A 23,675-nucleotide genomic window follows, 5' to 3' on the forward strand; every position below is an offset into this window, starting at 1 on the left:
GGCGTTTACATTTTTGCTCTTTCTGCACCACGAACGTTTCTGCACAGGGAGGGCACCACATTTCTGGAGTCACTTTTAATGTTAATAAATTGTCTGCTCAGCTGAGCAAGTTCTTGTGCAGAAGCTATTGCAGCGGTGCCTGGTTATTGATAATTATTGATAATTTTGCTGCCCGTGTGCCCCCCCTCCCCCCCACGATCACCTCGCGTTAATGAAACCTGCTGGAAAACAATACGGTTCCAAAATGACCATTTCGTGTGTAACTGCGCACAGGGAACCGTTAGGAACGACCGCTTTGACCGCGTGGATCCAGGGTTCATTTGAAGCGGAGCGTGAGCCTCCACAGCTCTTCTGGGCTTTTCTGCAGGACAGATATAGAACGATCGGTCGCAGGAGCTTTTTTCCTGAGCAGTCCACGTTTCTCCAGAAGGGGCGCACAGTACGTCCCGCTTAATTCACCGCGGTAAACTTACTAGCGGAACATAGGCCTGCTGCACGTACAGTAGTCGAGGGCTTCACCGATTTTTGCGCTCTCACTTACTTGAGCTGTCACTGCTCTGAAATGATGTGCGTGTGAGAGAGACAGAGTGTGTGTTGAGTGTGAGATCTAGTAGTTTCTGTGTGTGTGTGTGTTGCTCCACTGTGTTGACGGTAGACACGTAGTACGCTGCATTTAGCAGTGTGAGGTGCAATACGTACAATGCAAATTTACCACGTAGTAAGAAGAACACAAATTACTATGAAAATAAGGTGTTACCATAATTGTACTTTTGTGATGTTCATATAAAGATACGTGTGGAGCTTCTGAGGCTGACACTGATATGCGCCAGTGGACCGCTGTGTGTGGCCATGGTCAAAACCGCCTGGAATGTGTTCTTGTGTTGGGGTGGAGTCGGGTGGGGGGTGTAATCAGGCTGACGCGCCTGCGGGTCATCAGCGAGGCCCCAAAACCTCCGTGCTCGCAGAGGGATTTACCAGGGTACTTGCGCCACTAAGCGTGACGCACGCCTGGAAACGGTCGTCTCACCCAACAGCAGAAAAGGGGTGTTTGCGCGTACGGTATATGTGTGTACCGGGCAGCACGGGTTCACAGCGAGTAGCGCTGCAGTCTCACAGCACCTGGGTGGCGCGAGAGAACGTGGGTTCGATCCCAGCTCAATCTGTGTGGAGAGTGGATGTTTCCTGCGGGTACTCTGGTTTCCTCCCACAGTCCAAAGACATGGTGTTCAGGTTCACCTGTAGTGTGTGAGTGACACAGAGGGGGTGTGTTCCACTGATGTATGTATGGATGAATGACCCGGTGTAAATAGTGTATCTAGCAGTGTAAGTCACTGCGGTGAATAAGGTGTGCGGGCTGATAACACTACATAGAGTTCATTGGAAGTCGCTTTGGAGAAAAGCATCTGCTAAGTCAATAAATGTAAATGTCCTGTATATTTTTGTGTGTGTGTGTATGGTGGCGTTAATAAACCTTGTTGTGCATGTTCCCTTTGAGAAGCTTTTCAACGGAACCATTATTTGTCCAAAAAAAAATTAGTTCCTCTGCGAGAAATTTCACTGAAGAAAATGCCAACATGAAACACCAGCATAACTGTACCAGCAGCCGAAATATTTTTTTTTTTCCTCTGAACTTTATTCAATAAAGCTAATTTCCCGCAGCGGCAGGGCGATGCAGCACAAAATTACTCTCAGGGGCAGCTGCCAAGCAAGAGCAGAGCTGCATGAACAACAGGAAGTTTAGTACGAGAGGAAGGTCAGGGACACACACACACACACACACACACACACACACACACACACACTGTAAGTGTGTTTCACTTGCATACCAAGTCTCACTTGCTGTCCCCCCCGCCCCCCACAGGTTCCTCATTGTTCTCGCCTGCCTCATCCTCAGTGTCCTGTCCACCATTGACCAGTACCAACCACTGGCCCACAGCGCACTCTTCTGGGTGGTGAGTGGAGACACAGAACCGCTTGTTTTCTTGCATGATACAGCACAGATGGTCCCCGACCTCCGATTTTTTTCCACGTACGATGGGTTTCACGGAACGTAACGGGACCGCCTGTATAATGTAATATAGATGCGGAGATGGAGAAACTTCTGCTGCGCACATCATGCAGTGTTGATAGCTCCCCGTCTAGCATCAGCAAAGTGACGAAAATGTCGTTTTATTATGACAATATTTTTAAGATTAACAAAAGTGTCCTCAACTGCTGCGACTTGCGACGATCCAGACTTGCAATGAATGTGCCGTTATCCTTATTATATCGTTTTCCGGTCCTGCTGTTGGTAACATCCAGATGACTGCTCCATCTGCGACACCTTGTCACTGACCTCCTACAGCTTATGTTTTTAGTGTGATCCCTGTGCGCTCACACACACACACACACACACACACACACGAGTCTATAATAATTACTTTGTAGTCTAGAGCGATGAAAAGAGTTTTAAGGGGTCACTTTCCGTTGGGTCGTGTTACCGGCCCAGCCGGGCACCGGAACAGACGTTCCTCGGAGCAGCAGAGGGCAGCAGTGACCTGCCAGTTGTCCTGCGTTCAAACTCAGCGTGTTCGGTGTGCATCGGGAAAGTGATCAGTTTTCCGTACGCTTGGTGCGCAACGCCGCTGTCATAACCAACGCTCCCGTTGTGCAGTGAGGCCACAGTAATACGCTGAGCGTCGCACAGACACTTCATCCTGGAGGATGTGGTCAAGGCTACCTGGGAAGTGTCAGCCACGCCTCTCAAAGGTCAAACCGAGCGGAGCCGGGAACCTTCGCGTGGCCCCGCACGCGGTGTCGGGCACGAGCGGCGGTCAGCAACGGTCAGGAGCTCCCCTGCAGTTGGCCGCCCTCGAGAAGCTCCGCCACGCAGCAAAGGCCGCTCCGCGGCGTACGTGCGCGTCCGAGCAGCCGGCTTCGCGGCGGGACGCGGGTTAGCATCGCTGGCATTTTGTAACGGCTTTGCTCCGTTCGTGTGAAGAAGCTGCCTTCTCTCACTCGGCGGGGCAGAAACAAAGGGCCAAATGAGGAAATCGATCCTCTCGAGGCAGCAGGAAAGGGGAAAGCAGGGAGAGAGGATGGGAGATTAAGGGCGGACAAAGGAGAAGCTAAAGCGGGGTTGGAGTGTGCCCCCCCCGGGGCACACGCGGGGTCAGGTGCGCTCTGCGGCCTCGGGCCTTGGCGGGATTACAGCAGCACCGTGCGCTTGTTATGGGACGCAGGGAATCACAAGTTAATCTGCCAGACAGCGGCCGGCTGCCAGTGGGGGCGGGGGGGGTCAGTGGGTATTAGTGAGCCCTTCGCCAGGCTGCTGGGGGGCCGTCGGCGTGTTTTTGGGGCTTGGGGATTAGCCCTTCCCATGACAGGTGTCCCCCTTTTGTCCATTCGAGTTGACTGCACAGCTTAGTGTGGAACACCAAAGTCCCATGGTGTGTGTGTTGCATTTCTGTGTGTGTGTGTGTGTGTGTGTGAGGGGGGGGATAGACACCGCTGTGTGTGAGGCTCCGCATGCCTCTGTAGCCCCAGAAATTGCGTGCAGATCTTCCCGTGGCCATTCCTTTGTCCCTGCACCACTACTAATACCACGGGGCTCTTGGTCCCGCACCGTAGGTGTGTTGGGCCAGCGTGCATCCCGGGGGTCCTTGTGTCGGGGCAGCGGGGCCTCCGGCACGGTCCGCGTGCGGCGGGAAGCGGCGGCTGTTTCGGACCTTAGAAGGGCGGTCGTGCCGTCGCTGACCCCTTGGCCAGGTGACGAGGCACCGTGGGGCTCCTGGATGAAGAGAAGGCCAGACAGTCGCCTCCGAATAGCTGCAAATTACCACCCTCCCCCACACGCACTCGCACACACAGAAGGCACTGTGTGTTAAGCAGCCGCTAATGAACGTATAAATGACGCTAAAGGCCCTTAAAGTACAAAGAGAGTGAAAAGGGAGTAGCGGGAATTTGGGAGTGCGACTCTGGACCGGCGGCCGGGAAGGAAACAGAGCCCATCAGTCACGGCACCTTTCGCCGTTCACGCTTGTGGCTTGAGGGTCCGAGCAGAGCAGACGCAGGCGAAAGAGAAGAAAGAGGGCGAAGAGGTGGATAATTACCCCCCGCCCCCACCCCCGCCCCCTGCTGTGTCTTTAATGAACTGAACCCACTTCTTCCATTGTGCCTTACAGCTGTTACCCCAACAAAGGCAGAAACTGACCGCTTCCTTCTTTGAACACTTGCGCAGGGAACGGAGCCTCGGTGTCACCTGCATCCTGTCGGATCCCCGCGCCCTTCCGGTACGCCGTGAGGGAGCCGTGTCCTTTCTTGTCCTTTGTCTTCCTCGGCATACTTGGACTGAAATCTTAAAAGGCGCTGAATTGCGACCACATTTATGCCCAAGAAAGGCTTTTCCATATATTGTTGTCCATGCCCCACCCCCAAACTCGTGTCATCGTTGAAAAGCATACAATGTCCTTTAAAAGGAGCATTTGGACACAACGCCGTTGTATGTCGGTTTGGGAGGTGAACTGGACCGAAGGGCGTCCTCTACAGTGGACAAAAGGGAATGGCTCGGCTCAGGAGACTCGGCATGCCTGAAACCTCAAGGCCGGTTTTTGACAGTTCAGAGAGTGACTTGTGATGTCGTGCGAGAGCAGCCCAGCCCTGCTCGAGGAACCGACAGCCCGCATGACAGCATACGGCCACGGTCTGCAGCAGGACTCCTGTTCGTGAGCTCACACACCAACACCGGGATGCTGCTCCTCCTTTCGTCCACCTCTTCATCTCTTTCCGCGAAGCAGCCATTTGCTGCAGCGGCTGCATGAAGTTTGTCGCACGCCTCTCCTTCGTTACCCCGTAGTTTTTGGGTATCTGGTCTGGAAAGGGCTTCGTCTCGCTGTTGACTGCAGCTATCGGCTTGGAGAACCTCGCAGCTTCTCGCTCTCCACGTGAGCTGCAGCACGAGGTGGAACACATCGGCACATGGATTGGCACACGGCGCAAGATCTGCCTACGGTTTCCTCAGGAGAATCGCGGCAGCGCTTGTCACCCCCCGCCACGGGTGACGGACGTCCGCTGGGTGCTGGATGCCGGATGCTCTCCTGGAGACACACCTTGACCGGCGCCCTGTGCAGAGCTGCGAGCCAGTGAGCCGCCCGCAAGCGCTCATAGGGGGACGCAAAGAAGAGGAGACACGCGCTGCTCGGTCCCGGAGACGGAGAAGTGCACAAGGGGCTCTTTGCGAAGCGCCCGGTAACCACCGTGCCATCGAGCACTCACTCGTAGTACAGCATTAACGCTTCAAAGTGTGATCGCAGGCACTTGCTAACAGCTGGGTGGTGATGATCATTTCATCTCATCTCGTCTTCAGAGGGACCACAGGGAAACGGCCCTTCTGCCGAACATCATGGTCCACGTCCTCCACGCTTGTATTAGTGATGGGAAGAGGGCGGAGGAACTAGATTTCCTGTTCACCTCCATCACGACTCAAATGAGACAAACGGCCCCCTGAACAGCGCCCGATCCCCCCCGTTCCCCGACCCTCTCGGGGCCCGAGCGACCAGCTGTCGCCTTGAGCCGAAGCATTGTGGGAACCCGTGGCAGCCAGGCCCTGTGTACGGCTCCCCCCCCCCCCCCCCCGCTCCAGAATGTTGTTTGTTCAGGAGGGAGGAGGAGAGACGCAAACCCCTGCCCCTGACCCCAGGCGACCCCTGCCGGTCCACCTGACGAGCGGCCTCAGTTGAGGGAGAATGAAAACCTGAGCTGGTGGGACACCCCCCACCGCCACTTGGGCTCCACCTGCATCCTTCTTTCCGTTTTCCCGACCTCGCATTAACGACACTTCGTTCCGTCCAGTGATGTGTCCTCCTCGTGTCCTCCGTGGCAACTGAGGTGTCACTCATGTTAAAAAAAAGAAAACCTTCAGCCTGTCTTTTGGTGAAGTGTTCTAAAAATGTGAGGAAATGCGTCTTGTTCTTCATTCATTTTGCTAAAGCGACTTGCAGCGTGCGGTTCTTATATACTACACTACAGTGATTTACAGTGATTTATACGAGTAATTTCTACTGCTTCTCATTTCAGTGTCAGCACCGTGGTCAAGGGTACGAGAGCAGGAAGTGCAGTTTGAACCCATGTCTTTTGATACTTTGCTATATTGTGCCCCAACCTCTACAACATTATTTTTGAGAAATTGTCTCGACCCCATTTGACTTGTGTACTATTACACAGCAAAGGATTTATTATGTTATTCTGGAGGTTTCTTCAGGCCGCACTGTTCCTTTTACACGCGTTGTGCCCTCGCGGTGTCTGGTCATCTGAAAGGATCTTTCCCATCCACTCCCCATCTGCCCAGGGGACGAGAGTCCCTGTGGTCAGGCCTCCCCAGGGCTTTCCTCACCCCGACAGGTCGTTACCGTGTAAACATGAATTCAGGCGCACGCCGTTGGTGTGTGTGTGTGTTGGGTGTGTCATCTGGGGAGGTGGCGCTGTTGCGGTGTCCCGCGTCCATCGTCATCATTGTCGTCGTCGTTCCAGCTGCATCTGCGGCTCGAGCCCCCGGGGGAGTCATCAATGCTGAGTGACGAGCCTGGAAAGTGGGGGTGCAGAGGTCACCTCACAATTCTCATTTCCTCCAGTGTGTCGCCTGGGGGAATGTCCACAGTCCACCTGTTTCAGCCGTAAACGGATTACCGTTTCGCACCAGGGGACTTGGGTACGCAGCGGGTTATTGCGGCTGTAGCTGCTGGGAGTGCAGTGTGTGTGTGTGTGTGTGTGTGTGTGTGTGTGTGTGTGTGTGTGTGTGTGTGTGTGAGAGAGAGAGAGAGAGAGAGAGAGAGAGAGAGAGAGCGCTGGTCTCTGCACCACCCGGCCCCTCCTCCCTGCTGCATGCTGGGAGCTGGACAGCTGGTACCCATTTCAGCACGGCTGTGGGATGGATGGGAAAGCCCGTCTCCACGGAAACCCACTGCAAGGCAGGCACTGCATCAGCTGCTCTCGCACCCACCGCCCCCCATCGGCTAAGAGCTGCTTCAGGACAGCTGGTCGGTGCGGTCGTGGTCTCTGCTGGGGGGTGGGGGACTCCCCTTGTGGGAGCCGCTGGTTCCAAGGACAAGGGGCACAAGGGTGGTGGTTGGGGGATGGGGGACGGTTTCTGGTGATCAGCACCCACCCAGCTGTAGCCCCCGGCAGCGCGACTAGGTCCCCTCCCGCGGGGAGTCGCTTGCGAGTTAAGAGGACACGGGGAGTAAGACGTGAGTAAAGGAGCGCAGCGAGCAAAGGGCTCGTCTTGCGTAAAGCCGTCTTTTATCGTGGGGCTGTTTGCTCCTGAGACGGGGAGCCCGGATCAGCGCCGTCTCAATGAATGCAGCGGCTTCGGCGCGGGGAGGCCATCCGCTCGGGCTCACACGGGGCAGATTTACGGGCCCCGAGTTTGTGCCATTCATGCGGCCTGCTCCTTGGTAACGCCGTCTTCACCGCGATTAGCTCAAAGTCCCGGGGAGGAGACGGCCGTGCCAGAGGGCCTTGTAAACTGTTATAGAAAGTGGTTTTTGCTAATTGGACTTCAGAGCGCTCGGCCGGGGGGGGTCGAGCGCTCGGCCTCTGAGAACAGTGACGGTTGGCAGCGCCGTCCCGGATGGAAGCGGCGGGATCACAGCAGCGCCGAGTGGGAATTGGCTACAATGGGATTTAATACGGCAAGGAAGCGGCAGCGGTTTGCGGTGGGGGTTGGAAGGGTCCCCCTACCTCTCCCCTTTGTCCTCTGCTCTGTAATTCCTCCTTTGCAGAGGGCAGGAATCCATCTCCTCTAATGGACACAGACTCTGCCAAATTTTGCGCGGAGGTAGAGGGGTGGGGGGATGGGAGAAGTGTGCTGTCTGTCCGGCGGCGCCGCCGCAAACGTGTTCACCGAGCAACACGATGAATATATGTAACGTTCTGTGTGCCACATTCGTTGTGCCCAGATACGTGACGTGCTGCTCTGTGGTGCCAGAGCAGTGTCTTGTAGGAGAGGCACCCCCCCACCACCCCATGACCTCAGGTCTTGAATTGTAGGCGTAACGCTTTGCTTGGTTTGGCTCTACTCTATGTGCACGCGAGAGATTTACCTGCTTCTCCTCCCTCATCCTCCTCATGACAGCCTGACACTTGGTGGAGCAATGGGGGTGGGGGGGGGGGGGGGTCAGCATAATAGATGACTCTCCATCTGCAGGATGAGTCCCACTGATCAATAAGTGATGCCATCTGGTGATCTGATCAGTGGTGTCACACGTCTGCTGTTTGGGCACCAGTCCATCTGCCCGAGTGTCACAAAGGTCGCATCGCCTCTCGTTCCCGCAGCCATTCGCTCACCTCGCCGATCGCGGCCGCACTCGAGGAGCCCTTTCTCAGTCTAATAATAGCGCTCGCTTAATTTCGTCCTATTGATCGATTAACATGTTCTGTCTTCTTATTTAAGGTCATCCGAGGACACCGGAACAAGAGTTGCAGCTTTGGACCACTGTACCACACTTTACTCGTTCTGCGCAGTAAAATCTATTGAAATGTGTCCGGTGCAACTGGGTTCATAAAGAAAGATCTTTTCTGATCCCCAAAAGGGCACCTTGAGGACACCGCGCTCTTCTCTTCGCTCTAAACGCGTCTCATCTCATTCCGCACTTTTGTCCAGGTGACCAAAGACAAAGTGCGTCTTTTCACGATTATTGCTCTTGATGCTGAGGAGGAGCTCCGCAGAATTCTCTGAAGCAGCATATCGTTTTTAAACCGTATCCGTACGACAGCGGGCAGCTGCCGAGAGCCTCCCGACACACATCCGCGTCTAGAAACGTGTTGTATTAGAATTGGTGTGAAGTGCGGTAAGCGTGTGTGTCGTCTGCTTTTTTCTCATCTACTGAGGTTTTCTGTAACCCCCCCCCAGGAAATCGTGCTGGTCGTGTTCTTCGGGGTGGAGTACGTCGTTCGGCTGTGGTCGGCCGGCTGTCGGAGCAAGTATGTGGGTTTCTGGGGACGACTGCGTTTCGCCCGCAAGCCCATCTCCATCATCGGTGAGAGCCTAAGTGTGCCGGAGCTCGCGCCGCGGGCGCACGAGGCCAGGACGAGCCGCGGGTTCCGGAGCTCTGTGCTGGGAAGACTTTGAAAGAAGACTGATGCTGCTGCCTCTTGTTGTTCCCAACAGACTTGATTGTAGTGGTGGCCTCCATCATAGTCCTCTCTGTGGGATCCAAAGGCCAAGTGTTTGCCACCTCGGCAGTCAGGTGAGGAGGGTGGGGTCGGGCCGCAGGGTCTCCTCTGAGGGCTGTCTGCGTATGTGTCCGTGTGTGCGCGTGTGTGTTTCTCTGCATCTCTCCTGGAGCGTGTTTCGCTGCGTTAGTCTTTGAGTGAGTGACCGAGGCGCTCTTGTGCTCCCAGGGGGGTTCGTTTCCTGCAGATCCTTCGAATGCTGCACGTAGACCGCCAAGGAGGCACCTGGCGTCTGCTGGGCTCCGTGGTCTTCATCCACCGACAGGTAGCACGGAGCACTCGGACGAGGACGCGCCGCCCCGGAGGCCCCGTGTCCCTCGGAGGCGACCGAGTCCACGTTGTCAGCAGCGTTCCTTGTTTTTCTCTTCTTCTAACTCATTCGATGAAAAGTCAGAGCGACGCCGAGAGGCTGCGAGTTCTTTCACGTACAAGGTCACCGTTAACCGAGTGGCTCCGATGGCTGTCCTGCCAGAGGTTTTACTAGTTTTTACCTGGTTTTACCGCAGTAGCTCCCGACTCCTCCTTCCTCCGCCCTGCAGGCTCCACAGTTGCTTCTCCGTGTGTGTTTCAGGAGCTCATCACAACGCTGTACATCGGCTTCCTGAGCCTCATCTTCGCCTCCTACTTCGTGTACCTGGCTGAGAAGAATGCCGTGGATGGCAGCGGCAGGACCGAGTTTGGCAACTACGCCGATGCTCTTTGGTGGGGCGTGGTGAGGCTCGGTGCCCGGTGATCCGCAGGGTGTCATTCGCTCTTTCGGATCAAATCCCTCTGCGCGTACCCCTAAACTGTTCTTGTGCTTCTTTGCGTTTTAAAAGTTACTAGAACAATGTGTTGAGGGCTTGCAAATAAGATGTGCGCCCGTCTCCAGGTGACCGTCACCACTATTGGCTACGGCGATAAGGTGCCCCAGACCTGGATCGGCAAGACCATCGCATCCTGCTTCTCGGTGTTTGCCATCTCCTTCTTCGCCTTGCCAGCCGTGAGTCAGTCGGCCTCGGTGGTTCAGCACGAGTTCGTTTGGGGAACGTAAGCTTCGTGACACGCCGCTTGCGCGAGATGAGCGAGTTCGCGCCGAACAGCGTGCGCAGATGTTCGGCTGCGCTCTCCAGCTGCGGCCGTTTCGTACGTGACGAGAGACGGGATCCGTGTGCCGCCACGAGAACGTAGCAGTGGGAGACTCGCCTCTGTGTGTGTGTGTGTGTTTCTCTGTGTGTGCGTGCGCGCCTCCGCAGGGCATCCTGGGCTCCGGCTTTGCCCTGAAGGTCCAACAGAAACAGAGGCAGAAGCATTTCAATCGCCAGATCCCTGCTGCCGCGTGTCTCATACAGGTCCGCCTGAGCTGAGTGATGCAAAACATATAAACGGTACAAAAAGTCGGTATAAAAATGGCACGAGCCTGCAACGTTTTCTTGTCTCAGCTGTGCTCTCGAGATTTTGGCAGCGTGTTCGCCGCACTCAGAAAAAAGCGTGTGTTTCTCTGCCGTGCGCAGTCGGCCCGTTGCGTGGTGACACGTTTGTTGGCCCCCCTCCCCCTGCGCAGACGTGCTGGAGGTGCTTTGCTCTCGAGAGCCCCGACTCTGCCACCTTCAAGTTGTTTGTGAAGAAGAGGCAGGCCACCCCCAGCCCCTCGCCGTTTTCGCCCAAGCCCAAGAAAACGGTAACTTGTAATGTCCCTCCTGGTGTGCGTGTGTGCATGTTTGTGTGCGTGTGTGTGTGTGTGTGTGTGTGTGTGTGTGTGTGTGGGGCCTCTCGGTGACTTTGGCCTGCTGTGCACAGGTGAGGATGAGGAGGAAGCTTAAGAGTGAGAAGGACGATGGACCCGACTCACCCGATGTGCCAAGGATGACCTTCGACTCCATGCTGGACGACGCCGCTTCCGACGTGTACAACACCATCCCGGGTAGGACGGCGTCCCCCCGCGTGTCGCCCCCCCCACCCGCGAACGAGGAACACGCGTCGGGCTGCCCGTGAAAGACGCCGCTGTCGGAATGTCGCTCTGACGTCCCGCCGTGTGTCGGGACGTTTCCCTCGTCGGAACCGTCCAAGACGGGACATGCGTATCGCGCAGCCTAACTGCCGTCTGCTTTCTCTCCACACGCGTGAAAGAGCGCAGCTGCAGCGTGTCTCGCTTTCCCACGGCTGCCAGTTAGACTCTGCAAACTGCCCAACGCGAGTGTGAACGTGTGTCGCGGTTCCTCGGCCGCGCGTTGCGCTCCGACGTGGGCCGCTCCGCGGTTTGGCTCCATCGTTGTCCCTGCGTCTCTCCGCAGGTCCACAGCGGACATGGACGTCTGTCACCTCCTACCACTTCGGCTCTCCGGCACCAGGTAACACACCACGCACAACTGTGTTTCACACCTTGCTGCATTTGGCGCTCAGACAGTCTCGCAAATGGCTTTTGAAATGTTTGTCTATATGACCTGTTTGCGTCTCTCAATGTGTGTGTGTGTGTGTGTGTGTGTGTGTGTGTGTGTGTGTGCGCTGTGGCCTTACCAGGCTCCGCGAGGTTCCTGGAGGTCCAGTCTCCGGGGCCAATCCATCGCAACAGCTCTTTTGCCGATGACCTAGAGCTGGAGGACGGCGTTCTCCCGCCCGTCACCCACGTGTCCCAGTGAGTGCGATGGCGCCGTACCGTACCCTTCGTACCGTATCATACACAGACATACACGCTTCGCTGCCAAATGCGTGGCTTCACCCAAGTGTCAGATAAAGGAATACTGTGAATCCCAAAGACAGTGGGTGTCAGTCAGCAGGGGGCACTCTTGTCCCTCTTTGTCATTTTGCCCCCCCCCCCCCCCCCCCCGAAAAAACACAGAGTTTACACACTGCGGAGGGAACACACTGCTCAGCTCAACAGTGACAAAGTGCGCAGGGTTCTCCTCCAGAGGGATGCTGGTGGTTGGATGTCTCTGGGAAACTTGCCACTGAGATCGGGGAAAGACTGATGTTTCGGGGGCCTTTTCCTGCTTCGCTTTGCGTCCGCAACATTTTCTCAGTTGTGCTTTGCATTTGCAGTTCTGTGCTGTGTGTCTCCCCGTGCGCCATCGCGCCCTGCACCAGCAGTCTCCTTCCGTGCGTCGGGCGCCGCGACACACAGCCGTGTCCCTTCGCACGCAGCGTCTCCGTTTGTGTCGCGCGCCAACGCCCGGCTCGTGCAGGTCCCCCCCCCCCCCCGCGTATCCTTACGGGGCGCTTTGTGGGACTGCGTTGTGCTGCCGATGGGCCGGTTTCCCGTCCCCAGAGAGTTGCTGGGCCAGAGCGCGGATCGCATGCAGCGCTGTCATTAGCCGGAGCGCCGCGCCCCATTAGCTGCCGAATGCACGGAACGTCTCGGCCCCAGGCAGCAGCTGCCGCTCGGCGAAGGAGCCCAGACTCAAGTGTTTAGCCTTCTCACATTAGCCCTAATGGAGTAATGGGACGGAGCGGCAGCTTCTGACAGCTGCGTGCTGCCAAAGTGCTTGCAAGCTCCAGCAGGCTTCTTTGTCCCAAGGGGGGGGGGAGGGTGTCGGTGTGTCTCGGCCACTAGGGGGCGCTGCTGCTGCACGCTGTCCCGTCCCAGGGACCCTGAGAGGCCGACGAAGCCACTTTCTTTCTCTCCTTGGTGTGAGGATGTGCTTTTGTCGCCACACACCGTCTGTCGCCGTGTTGTACTTTCCTCTCTTTTCTCCCTTTCCTTTTCCTCCTCACTCTCTTCTCTGCTGTCTTTGTCACTGGCTCTCGTACCTAGTGCCGCAGCAAAGTGACAGCGTGACGTCTTGTCTTTGCCCTCACGTTCTTTCCCCCCGCGGCCAGGAAAACTGCTTCTCTAACGGTTACGCGCCGTCTTACAGTAAACGTAGTAAAGGCTCAAATTGGCCCGGGTCCTGCAGCCCCACCCACTCTGTAGCACAGCCAGGGAGGGTGTGGGGTGTGTGGTGTGCGGTGTGGGCGGGGACACTCGTGTTGGATCAAAATTCCACCGTGGGTTGCTGCATTGCCATGACTCAGAGGCTAACACTGAACCCCCCCCATGATGTATTCCTGGTTGAAACCCCCCCCTCACTATGCGAGTCTCTCAGTGTCTTGAGGTTCAAGCCCTACAGCTCTGACATGAGTCACAGCTTTGTGTGAAACGATCAGATTTAACAAGGATTGAAACCCCAGTTGAAATGTCCAGCTTTGTCTTGGGCATTGAATCCGGCTGGGTGGGGGGTGGGGGGGGGGGGGGTTTGGGTGTCTGTGTACCTATGGGGGGGGCATATATTAGAGCTTTGCTAAGGCAGGAGATGTACAAGCGCAGACTCCTGCGGACACTTGAAGGAGACCCCGCCAAGCCGTCTTTCATCATGACGTCACTCTGGACTCGGCTCAAGGGCAGAGGGGCAGCTTGGCGGAGAGCAGAACGTGCACGGTGTGCCGGTCACTGGTCCCTGGTTACACGCTCCCTTTACTGTGTCCCTCGCGAAGTTCACAACCACAGCGTTCGAGGGACTTCGGCCACTGAGGTGCCGCTGGCTGCTGTCCAAGACAATTTGCCTGCAGCAGCTTAAAAATGTGGGGACACATTTGTGTGGCATGGGTTTGAAATGGAAACCTTGGATCGATCGTATGCGTTTTGAATCACCGGAACTATGTGAGTTTTACAGTTATGGCAAACGAGTCCGTACCGCACGGAAGGTCCTGGCCAAGCCCGGACGTGTCCTCGGAGGAAACGGAGACTCCACGGAGCGCCGGTGTTGCGATGTTATGCAACTAAGTTTGGAAACAGACTTCTGACCTGTGTACGTGCCACGATGGTGCACCGACTGTGCCGCTGCGGCTATATCTTTGGGAAGTGGGTCGCGAACCCACATGCTGCTGCTGAAGAACGTTGCCAAGTGTGTTCGTGGTGCGCTTGCCAGAGGAGTTTTAATGTTTTTTTTTACCAGTGTTCCTGTGGATTTACTGGGAGCCGTGAGCCGTGTAACACTCAAGCAGAAACCAGATGAGAGATCAGATCAGGGTACTTGGGTTGCGTTTCTTCAGTCCCTTCCGCAAGACCCCATCGCGATCGCATCCGCCTCTGTCAGCCTTTGTTTTTCCACTGCGCTGCCATGGCAACCGTATCGACTTGCGCTGGCGGTTAAGGGAAAGTGGCTGCAACGTTGAGGGAGCGTTTTGGTTTGGAGGCCAGGAAGGGTCACTCGCGCTCTCTCTGGGCAGCACCGCAGCACGTGGTTCTTCTCTCTCTCTCGCTCTGAGTGTATGGTCACGTGATGAGCGCTGTGACCGGGAGACCAGCGATGACCACATGAGAGTCGTCGTTCCTCAGCAAAGGCCAGTGGACGGTATCACCGCGGCTTCAGTTCCAGACGGGCCTGCAGGTGGCCGAGCGCTCTGGAGAACTGGACCCAGCGGAGCGGCGGCCGCAAGTCTACACACGGAAGTCCCAGGAAGGTTCTTGCTGTTGAATTCCTGAAAAATGTTTCCTCGTTACCGTTACCAAAATTATTCAGTGATCTAAATGGGTGCACTTCAACAAAAACCTTGTCAATGCGTGTCTGTAAACGTCTCGTAGTACCCGATTAACGTGGATGGGTACATTTTCCTGCTTCCGCTCTGCAATAAACGTGGTAAGACTCCTGTGGAACGACCCTCTTTCCGAGCGCTGCCCCGCCGCTTGCCGGGATCAGCTCCTTCCTGGCAGCTGTCTGAGCTGAAGCTCTGCGGTTTCCGCAGGATGAGAATGAATATCCAGAACCGAGGTCCATATGGGCCGGAAGGATGACCTGACGTGCGCCGACGTCCTGAGACGAGCTGACCGCTTGGAAACAGAGAACCAAAGCCCACAATCCAGCAGCAGCCCCACTCTGAAAATGCCTGTTGCCAGCAGGACTTGGTCTGGTACCGGTCTGGGTCACCGGCAAAGACCGAGAAGCTTCTGGAAGCAGAGGTACTGTATGAAGAACTGACAGTGCTGTGTTCGTCTTCCAGATGAGGTCATGACAGGCTACGGTCATCTTCAGCGCCCGTAACCAAAAGAAGAATGGCTGCAGTTTGGAAATGAGGCCGTGTTCCTCCTAATTACTCGTCGTCGTCATGTTCACGCGGAGCAGGCCAACAGGCCAACACCGAATGTCGACGTGAAGAGCGGCGGATGAACTGCAGCTCTTCTCTTCCTTGCGCACACATGAAGGAGCAGACTGGCAGCGAGTGGACATGGCATGTGCTGCATCCCGTGTGGAAAAAATGAATTTGTCGGCACGCGTTGGCTCTTAGCGCTCTCCCACGCTGCAATGAAACCGCAGCGGTGCCATTTGTAGCTCTGCATGCAAACTGCCTTCTGCTTTCCGCTTATTGGGGTGGAATGGGGTCGTTGTGGTGGGGCGCTCGTCCGAAAAGCCACTTGGAAGCCCTTCGGTTCTGCCTCGTGTGCTGGACCGCAGGCCCCAGCTGGAGTCTGCAGTGCTGCTCGCTTGCGTGGTCGTTCCGTTCCGGAGGCTTTCTTGTTGTCGGGGTCCTCTTCGTACCCCCCCACCTCTCAGGATATGGGCTTGGGGAAACAAGAGCACGAGGCAGCCACCTTTGCTGCGCAGGCCGTCACGCGTGTGGCAGCGACGGGACGTCCGAGAAGGACACGCGCTGGATGTGCCTCAGCCGAGACCACCCAAAATGCCGAGCCTGAACCCTTTGTCACCATCACGGTAGCCTCTTCTTCTGTCGCGTGAACACAGCTGTCCTCCTCGTGTCCCACACCAGGGCCACACGTTGCCGCTTTGGCTCCTGTTTGTCATTACTGTCATCTCTGCCGCTCCGCTCTCCCCGCAAGTACAAATCTTTCCCAGAGTGGGAACCCGCAGGAACATGCTTTTCCCTCTGCATCTTGCTGCAGCGTCACAACTTTTCCGCAAAAGCACGCTACAAATCGCTGACGGCGGACTCGGAGGAGAGCCACAACGAGAAGGTCTCGAAGCTTAAAAAAATTCCCTTTGGGCTGCAGTTTGTTTCTTTAGCAGAAGCACTTGGTTCGGTTTGACATGGGGAAAAACTCCAGATCTTGTGTTTGGTGATCCAAGCAGCTCTTGGGCTCAGCGACAGTTCGTGCTGTAGCCGCTGTGGTCCAGGCTCGTTTCCGGTCGCCCGCTCGTTCGAGGTGTCGGCCAGGGGAAGAGGGGCCTGTGTGGGTGGAGGGCTTCGGAGGTGGCGGTTATGATACGATAGGGTCTGTGAGCTGCCACTCGAGATGGGCGCACCCTCGTCTCCGTACTGAGACTCGGGCCTCCATCCTTGTTTATGAAGCTGTCAGTATGAGGTCTTCAACTCTCAAGAGGTCTTGGATGCAAGAAGGGATGGTGGTAACAAGCCCTCAAAGGGTGCTTCTCTGCTAATTAACAAGGATCCCATTGGCCCATTGGCCCTGAGCCCTGGCCTTGCGCTGGCCTCCACCTGGAGCTCATTTCATATAATATGTCCCGAATTTGTCTGCTTAGCGATGTGAGCCTAAGCACTGAGATTTGGTGAAGGCAAAGCCGCTGTGTTTGACGCCTGCCGTGAGCTTTCCGGGTGGTCCCGTGCCATCCTGCTGTCATTCCAGTGTTCAGCTGAATCTTCCTTCCGCACACCCACTTCTTCCTTCCACACGTTTGCCAGCTCACATCTGTTGGGGTCGTGTGCGAGCTGGAGGGGCTCCGAGCGGAGAATTCTGTCTCTAGGTGTGCGTGTCTGCGTGTGTACTGGGGAGCTGCGGCTCATTGCCAGCGTAAGGTGAGAGTGAAACGTTATCCCGGAAGACCCGGACTCGCCGCCTCTAGTAGGTGTGTGTTCGTAAAAACCTCTTCCCGCCAAAAAAGTCCCCTCCCCCACCACCTTTTTGTATCGGCTCTGACCTGTGACCTGGGCCTGTTGACTCGAGAGGCTAAAGAGACACAAAGCCTCCCTCGTGCCTCCAGCTGAAATAGCTTTACAACCTGGTGGAAAGTGGAGATGGGGAAGGGGGGTTGAGGGGTGGGCACAGTGCCACCAACATAGGCCCCCTCGCCCATCACCAGCAGGAGCACACGCAGACGCGGGGCTGCGTCGACCGTCCCAAAGCCTGCGGGGCGAAGCACTTAAACCCTTGAATGGCGTTTGTGCTATCGAGTGGGGGGGGGCTTCTCGCAGCTCCCACAGCGTCGTCTCAGCCTTCGGCACGTCTGCTTGCCAGCTGCGCTCTGCCCGCGATGTCGACCGTTGCAGAAGCTCTAGTGACCGCAGTATCCTCGCCTCTTTACATTGCTGGCTGTTTTTCTTGAGCTGCTCCAGACAAGTAGCGCAAAGTAGGACTTGAACAGACGCACTTCAGGTTCCGCACCCGGTTCCTTAACCACTGCGGCACCTGCTGCCACGGTGCGCACTTCACTTGGACGAGGAGGGCAGGGACCGCAGCAGGCCTGCTCCGAGGACAGCGATTTGGTCGTCCTTCACCCACGCTCGAGTTCACCGCGGTTCCGGCAGTAGGGCAGCAGCGGTTGATGGGCGGCGCCGAGGGTTCGATTCGGCCGAGCGCCTCCGTCCTCCGTCCTGTCCAGGAGGGAAGGTCATATCCGTCTCTCGTAACAGGCGCACAGCAGGAACACGTCTCACACAGCAGGAAAATCCAAAGACGTGTTTTGTTTCACTTCTTGGCCCTTGTCATTTGTTTGAAATTCTATGGCGTCTCTGTTGCCCCCCCGCTCTCCGGTCCCCCCATGAATATGGCAAACGCTCGCCGCAGTAACGGAGGCACTTTCTCTGCGGAGCGAAACAGGGCCGAGCTTTATGCGCGCGAGCTGAGCGACGGCGCCCTGCGCTCCTGGAAGCGGAACAAGGAGCAGCGTGCGCCAGCGGGTGACCCACTCACGGGCATTCTTCACGTGTGTACTACCGCGGCGATGCAGGGCGTGGGCGTGCGGGCCTCTCCGAAGTGGAGGAGCCGAGCGGTGGTCCGACTCAAAAGATTGATTTATAGACGGCAAAAACAGAAGGGGCTTCTCCGCCGGGGCAGGGCCGGGCCGGGCTCGGGGACAATGGCTCTTTGTCCGGGGCCCTTACACACGTCCACAATGGCCTGATTGACAGGGGGCGCCGGGCCTGGCTCGGCTGGCAGCGCCGGCCAATGGTAGCTTTGTTAGCAACACTCTTATTGTAAGAAAGAATCACTGTGCTTCTGGCAAAGCCTGCTGTTTCTGTTAGGCACGGCGGCTGTCTGCCGAAGGGTTCGCGTCGACGCCGTCGTTTCACGGCCCCTATTTACTCGGTGTTTTCGCACGTGCGTCTGCAGGCCCTGCCGGTGCCCTGTCGTGCAGCACCAGGGCCCGACTTCTGCTCGCTCTTCTTCCCATATTCAGGGATCTATGCCTTGCGCAGCACACAATGGGAACAGGTGCGGCACAGATGTGTGGGCTGCGGTCGCCCTGAGCGGTGCCTCCGAGGGAGGCTCCATGTGGGTTCGGTGAGACGCCGGTCCGTCACCGGGTAATGCCACACGCTCGTGCACACACGCTCGTACGTATACACACCGGGGCACCTCAGAGTCACCGGTTCAGCCAACACACACGTCTCTGGACCGTGGCAGGAGATCCGAGTGCCTGGAGGACACCCGGCGAACTCCACGCAGACTGAGCCATATCGGAACTCACATCCAAATCCACAGCTCAGCAACGGTGAGATACCGGTGCTATCTGCTGATCTACACTGCTGGCCCATATGTTTCTAAGGCGGTGAGCAAAGGGAGCGCCCGGCACAATTCAGTGATGGGATTTCGCTCGAACTCTCGGAAGGCGCGCGGAGAAAGTGAGCTGCGACCAGCAGGCAGGAAGTCCATGCGGCTGTTTCACAGCAAATGGAGCAAGTCATGGGATCGGGGGCAGGGGGCTTCACCCCTGTTGGGAATAATTGTGAGGGAGCGTGTCACTGTGGAGCAGGAGAAAGAAAGGAGCCCCCGATGCCGTGTGCCGGCCGCGGGCCATGAAAACCACAGCCGTCAGCACCAGCGCCTTTATTCGCCCGCTGCTGCGTCCCTTTCTTGCCTCTTTTAACGGTAATTGCGTTTAGTTACAGTGTGTCGGAGCTAATGAGAGCTGTGGAGCATAAACCGGCCGTGTGGAGCTGGGGGGTTTGGGGCAGGCGAGACGAGGGGAGGAGGGTGGTGCAGACCACGTTGCTGCTGGGCTCCGCCGAAGAGACTCCTCTGCTCGTCCCGTTCCCATGCCGAGAGAGGGCGGCGCCTTCAGACATCTCACCAGGTGCTGGAGTTGCACCGCGATGCTCCCTTCCTCTCCGCGGTTTCCGCAGCGGGGCGGCACCGCATGGGATGAGCACCCCAGCACATCGTTGGTAGATGGCAGCGGGTCCATGTCGCCCATGTCATCGTGGAGGAACGTGGGCAGATGGCTGTCTTCAGCAGAACCTTCTGCGGAGCGGTGAGGTGGGGCTGCCCAGTCGTGGCTAATCGTGTGCCCTCCGCGGTGGCCTGTAATTAAGGTTTTTAGTGCCATCTTAAAGGGCCCAACTTTGATGGGTGGGGGTGCAAAGGCCCCTGGGGCAGAAGCTTGTCTACGGCAGGATGCACCGCTAGACGACCGTCACTTGTTTCCCGCACATGAGCTCCATCGCTGCCGCGTCACAGATGGTCTGTCATTAAGGTTCGAGGCCGTCGTTCTGAGGACACTTCCGAAGTGGGGTGCGGGATCCCAAAAGCCGCGCTCTCTGAGGTCCACCTTCACCGGGCCTCTCCAGCTCTGCAGAAGAATGTTTCCGAAGAACCGGGAACGACGGTAACTTGGATGCATGTTCATGGCGCAGACGCGTTTCTCGGAAGCGACGAATGTCTTGGGGAGCAGCACGGCGTTCAGTGCACGAGCGCAAAGAGACACTTGGATGCAGACACTTGATTCTCGAGTACAGCCCATTTCTCACATACCGCGGTATAAAGCAGCGTTCATTACTGAACAAATTGTTGTTAAAAAGTAGTAAAGTGTGACGGCATAAACTTGCTTAAAGAAATGCCAGGAGCCCATAGCACTGCGTTTTTACCACACATGGACCACAGCTTTTACAAATTCAGATCAGCTGGCAAAACGAGAGACTCTTCAACTTTGGCAGTCGTCAGCGCTGAGGAGTTTGTTTTTCACTGCCGTCGGTCCTGTCGGAACATGTAGCAACGTTAGCTGGAGGCACAGTAAGACTTACTCTGTTTTACCGTGTTTGTTCCTCTGCGCCCGGCAGGTTGTTTCCAGGACGGTCATATATCTCTGTTCAGCGGTGTCACATGGAGCTGCTTGCCTGTTACCCGTACGTGTGTTTCGGAGGGTAGCAACATTGACGATCTCAAGCGTGTCTGCGTGTGTGTCTGTGCACATTTACTCCGGCGAACATGTTAAAGGGTGTATTTCTGTGCTCGTTTGTTTGTTGCGTGCAGGAGAGCGTGAGCGTTCGTAGTAACGTGTGTGTGTATGCGTATGTGTGTGTGTGTGTGTGTGTGTGTGTGTGTGTGTGAGACTGACGTAAGAGGGCAGCGAAAGGCCGGCGCTGGGGGAGGAGCATTCGAGTGAAGTGGGGCCGGTCACTGAGCCCCCGGCCGCTGCCGCCCACCGCTGCCCGCTGCCGACACTCTGCACTGTCGCTTTGTTCCACAAACAAGTTTGTTCTTTCACATCCCTGTGGGCACGGGGCTGGAGCGAGGGGGGGGGGGGTCAGCGCCTCGGGGACCCGTGGGCTCGGAATTGCATGGCGGAAAGCTGTGCTAATGGCCCAGTGTCACGACAAAGAAATGTGCAACAAGAGAAAGTTTTTATCTCCTCCACAGTCACCCCCCCCACACACCCCCATCTCCCCCCCCACACTTCTTTTCTCTGTGTTGACTTGTTTGAGCTGTAAGGGGGAGGGAGACGGAGCCCAGGACCGAGGGGAAAGAAGGAGGGCGAAAAGCAGGCCAAGGCTGACGGAGGGTGGGGGGGTTGGGGGGGTATCAGGTTTCTCCAGGAACAATACAAGTGTCAGCTGAGTCAGCGCTTTGCCTCTGTCCTGAGTGGCCTGCCAATCGCCGCCCACTCAGGGCTCTTCTGTCCACTGCCGGGGTGGGGGAAGGGCGGCTGCTGAAGGGTTTGTGTGCGTGCGTGTGTGTGTGTGTGTGTGTGTGTGTGTGTGTGTGTGTGTGTGTGTGTGTGTGTACGAGTGCATGCTAGACAGGGCACTTCGCCTCATTCGGCCACAGCTTTATGGAACACACACTCACACACACACAGATCTATTGTTCTGCTCACACACGATGCCCCCGCGAGTCTCTGCTACCATTGCTGTGTTTCACTGGGAGACATTAAAGCAACGAGCGCAGCGACAGCCCCATCTCCCTGAGCTCCTTTCTGAAAGCGTCCTGCGTTTACACAACACACACCTTCACTCGCGTGCGGACACTTTTCTCCAGCGCGCACGATGACACACGAGTGACTCAGCGTGAACGGAAGCGTGTCGGCAGTACAGCTAGAGCTTCGGGTACCGTCCAGGATCATCCACTCGTGGCTTGTTTCCAGCAGATGGTGTTCGTCGCTCGTTTACACAGCAAGAGAGAAGTGGCTTTGAAAAAGATGGCTTTGAGTCTCTTCTTGAATGCCAAGAGGGATTCAGCAGCTCTGAGGGACAAGTTCCAGCACACTGGGGGCAAAACTGACAGCTGACTGACTTTAGGTTTAGACTTTTGGAAGAGAGACCACCAAGCAGCCAGAGGTGGAGCAGCTTGGTGCTCCTGTAGGGTTGTGGAGAGTTGCAATCCTGGAGGGAGGTCCTGGAGGTCCTGGAGGTCCTACACAGATTTCCCCCAGCGGGTTTCTGCAAGCTGACCTTCAATTCCTGACCCCGATTTCCCTCTTGTTTCCAAGGCTGTTGGCGTGACAGCGGGCGCTCGGTCCCTGCCGGATTCCTGGAGAGCTGCTGTTTGCCTTTTGATAAATGCCGGGCGCACGTCGGTCCCACTCGGCGACGACTCCTTCCGAATGTTGACTCTGTTCAAGGTGGAATGTGAGTGCGGATCAGAGGTCAGAGGTCACAGGGGCCTCACTTCTCTCCTGCTCTCCACTCCGTGCCAGGGGCCCCGTGTACTTGCTTGTGGATGTCTGCGATACCTGTGGTATCGTACCCTGTGCCCGGGAAGCACCGTGGAAGCGTGTGACGTGTCCCGGGGGGATCTGCTCGGCTCTTTGTGCGGTGCCGCCGCGTGTTTCAGGGTCACGTAGTTACACTGCATTTATATCGCCCTCCTGCGTGTGTCTGTGTGTGTGTGTGTGTGCCTGTATTTCCACATACCGGCCCGCGTCAGTCCTGGCGGAATGTCCATCTCGAGGAGGTGTAAACATCTGAGTCCCAAAGCTGGTCTCCCGCCATGTGTCACCTCGTGTACCTCCCTACTCTGGACGACGGGGACAGAGCAGGAGGGAGACGCAGAGACGCCCGTGCCAGCTGGAGCCATTGCGTTCTTTGAACTGCGCATTCTCAGGCTTGTTGCCCCTGCGACCCCCTGTCCTCTGTCCTCTGCCCTCTGCCCCAGCTGACCTGTCCCCATGGTGTGCTTGCTCACTGTAAGTACGCTGCGGGAGTGTGTTAGCAGAAGTGTGCACTCTGCTGCTCGTCGGGTGTGTCTGTACCTTTCCGTCTTGTCTTTTCTGCGCTCACATGGTACAGAGACGCTTTCTGGGTAACTCTGTGTGTGTGCACGTGCGCAAGCTGTGAGATAAAACAAACCCCAGTCCCTTGGAAACTTTTCCCTTATCGTTTTCCCTCTTCATGCCCTGCTCTCCACGCAGGGGTCGGGTTTGTGCGTGTGCGGTGCGACAGGCCGCCGGGGAATCTCGCCGAGTGACAGATTGCTCCTCGAAGTGCCGTGGCCCCGGAACCCGTGCGCCTGCACGCTTGGGCCAAGGGGTGGAGCTACCGCACCGGTAGGAAGGGGCGTGGCTTTTCACCACCGTGGTGAGCAGATGGCGACCCCACAGGATGTACCCCCTCCAGTGGTGGCAACCATGTGGCTGGAGGGCCAGATGGGCCATTCCCACATCCTGTGGGGATGAGGGTGGGGGGTGGGGGTCCCAGGGCCCTCTGAACACTGACACAATGTCAGCCTTGAGAGCAGGAGACCCCACCGTCTGCACTCTCACTGCTCCATGTCCATCAGAGGTCAGAGTTGTGTCTTGCTATTCCGTACGAGGCTTTGACTCTGTGGCAGCGCAGTACTGAGTGCCACTTGAACGGTGGAGGAACAACTCATGCTGGGACCGGGTGGGGGCATCATAGTGTGCAAAGGCAGCGACAGAGTCGCTCCTCCAACGTGAGACAGGAGGAGACAGTTTCACCAAGGTAAGAAAGATATGGAGACGGACAAGAGATAGACAAGAGAGGATGATTGTGTAAACCACCCCCCGCACCGTCATAGTGGGGGGTAGCACTGCAGAGAACCAGGCTGCTGGGCACTGACTGTTTGTTCAGTAACTCGCATT

At 56.7% G+C, this 23,675-nt stretch overlaps 1 protein-coding gene across 2 annotated transcripts in view; it reads left to right on the top strand.

Moving 5' to 3' along the window:
* LOC108942397 (potassium voltage-gated channel subfamily KQT member 1-like) overlaps positions 1–23,675 on the top strand; it is a 46,197-nt gene that overhangs the window by 2,808 nt on the left and 19,714 nt on the right. For both annotated transcript variants that reach the window (XM_018765740.2, XM_018765739.2), the window contains exons 2-12: positions 1,862–1,952; positions 8,888–9,014; positions 9,146–9,224; positions 9,379–9,475; positions 9,782–9,922; positions 10,082–10,192; positions 10,446–10,541; positions 10,754–10,870; positions 10,990–11,113; positions 11,484–11,540; positions 11,710–11,824. In XM_018765740.2, coding sequence (XP_018621256.2) covers positions 1,862–1,952; positions 8,888–9,014; positions 9,146–9,224; positions 9,379–9,475; positions 9,782–9,922; positions 10,082–10,192; positions 10,446–10,541; positions 10,754–10,870; positions 10,990–11,113; positions 11,484–11,540; positions 11,710–11,824 — 1,155 coding nt within the window. The remainder of the gene's footprint in view (positions 1–1,861; positions 1,953–8,887; positions 9,015–9,145; positions 9,225–9,378; positions 9,476–9,781; positions 9,923–10,081; positions 10,193–10,445; positions 10,542–10,753; positions 10,871–10,989; positions 11,114–11,483; positions 11,541–11,709; positions 11,825–23,675) is intronic.

This window comes from Scleropages formosus, chromosome 5 (assembly GCF_900964775.1).
Source record: "Scleropages formosus chromosome 5, fSclFor1.1, whole genome shotgun sequence".
Classification (NCBI taxonomy): Eukaryota; Metazoa; Chordata; class Actinopteri; order Osteoglossiformes; family Osteoglossidae; genus Scleropages; species Scleropages formosus.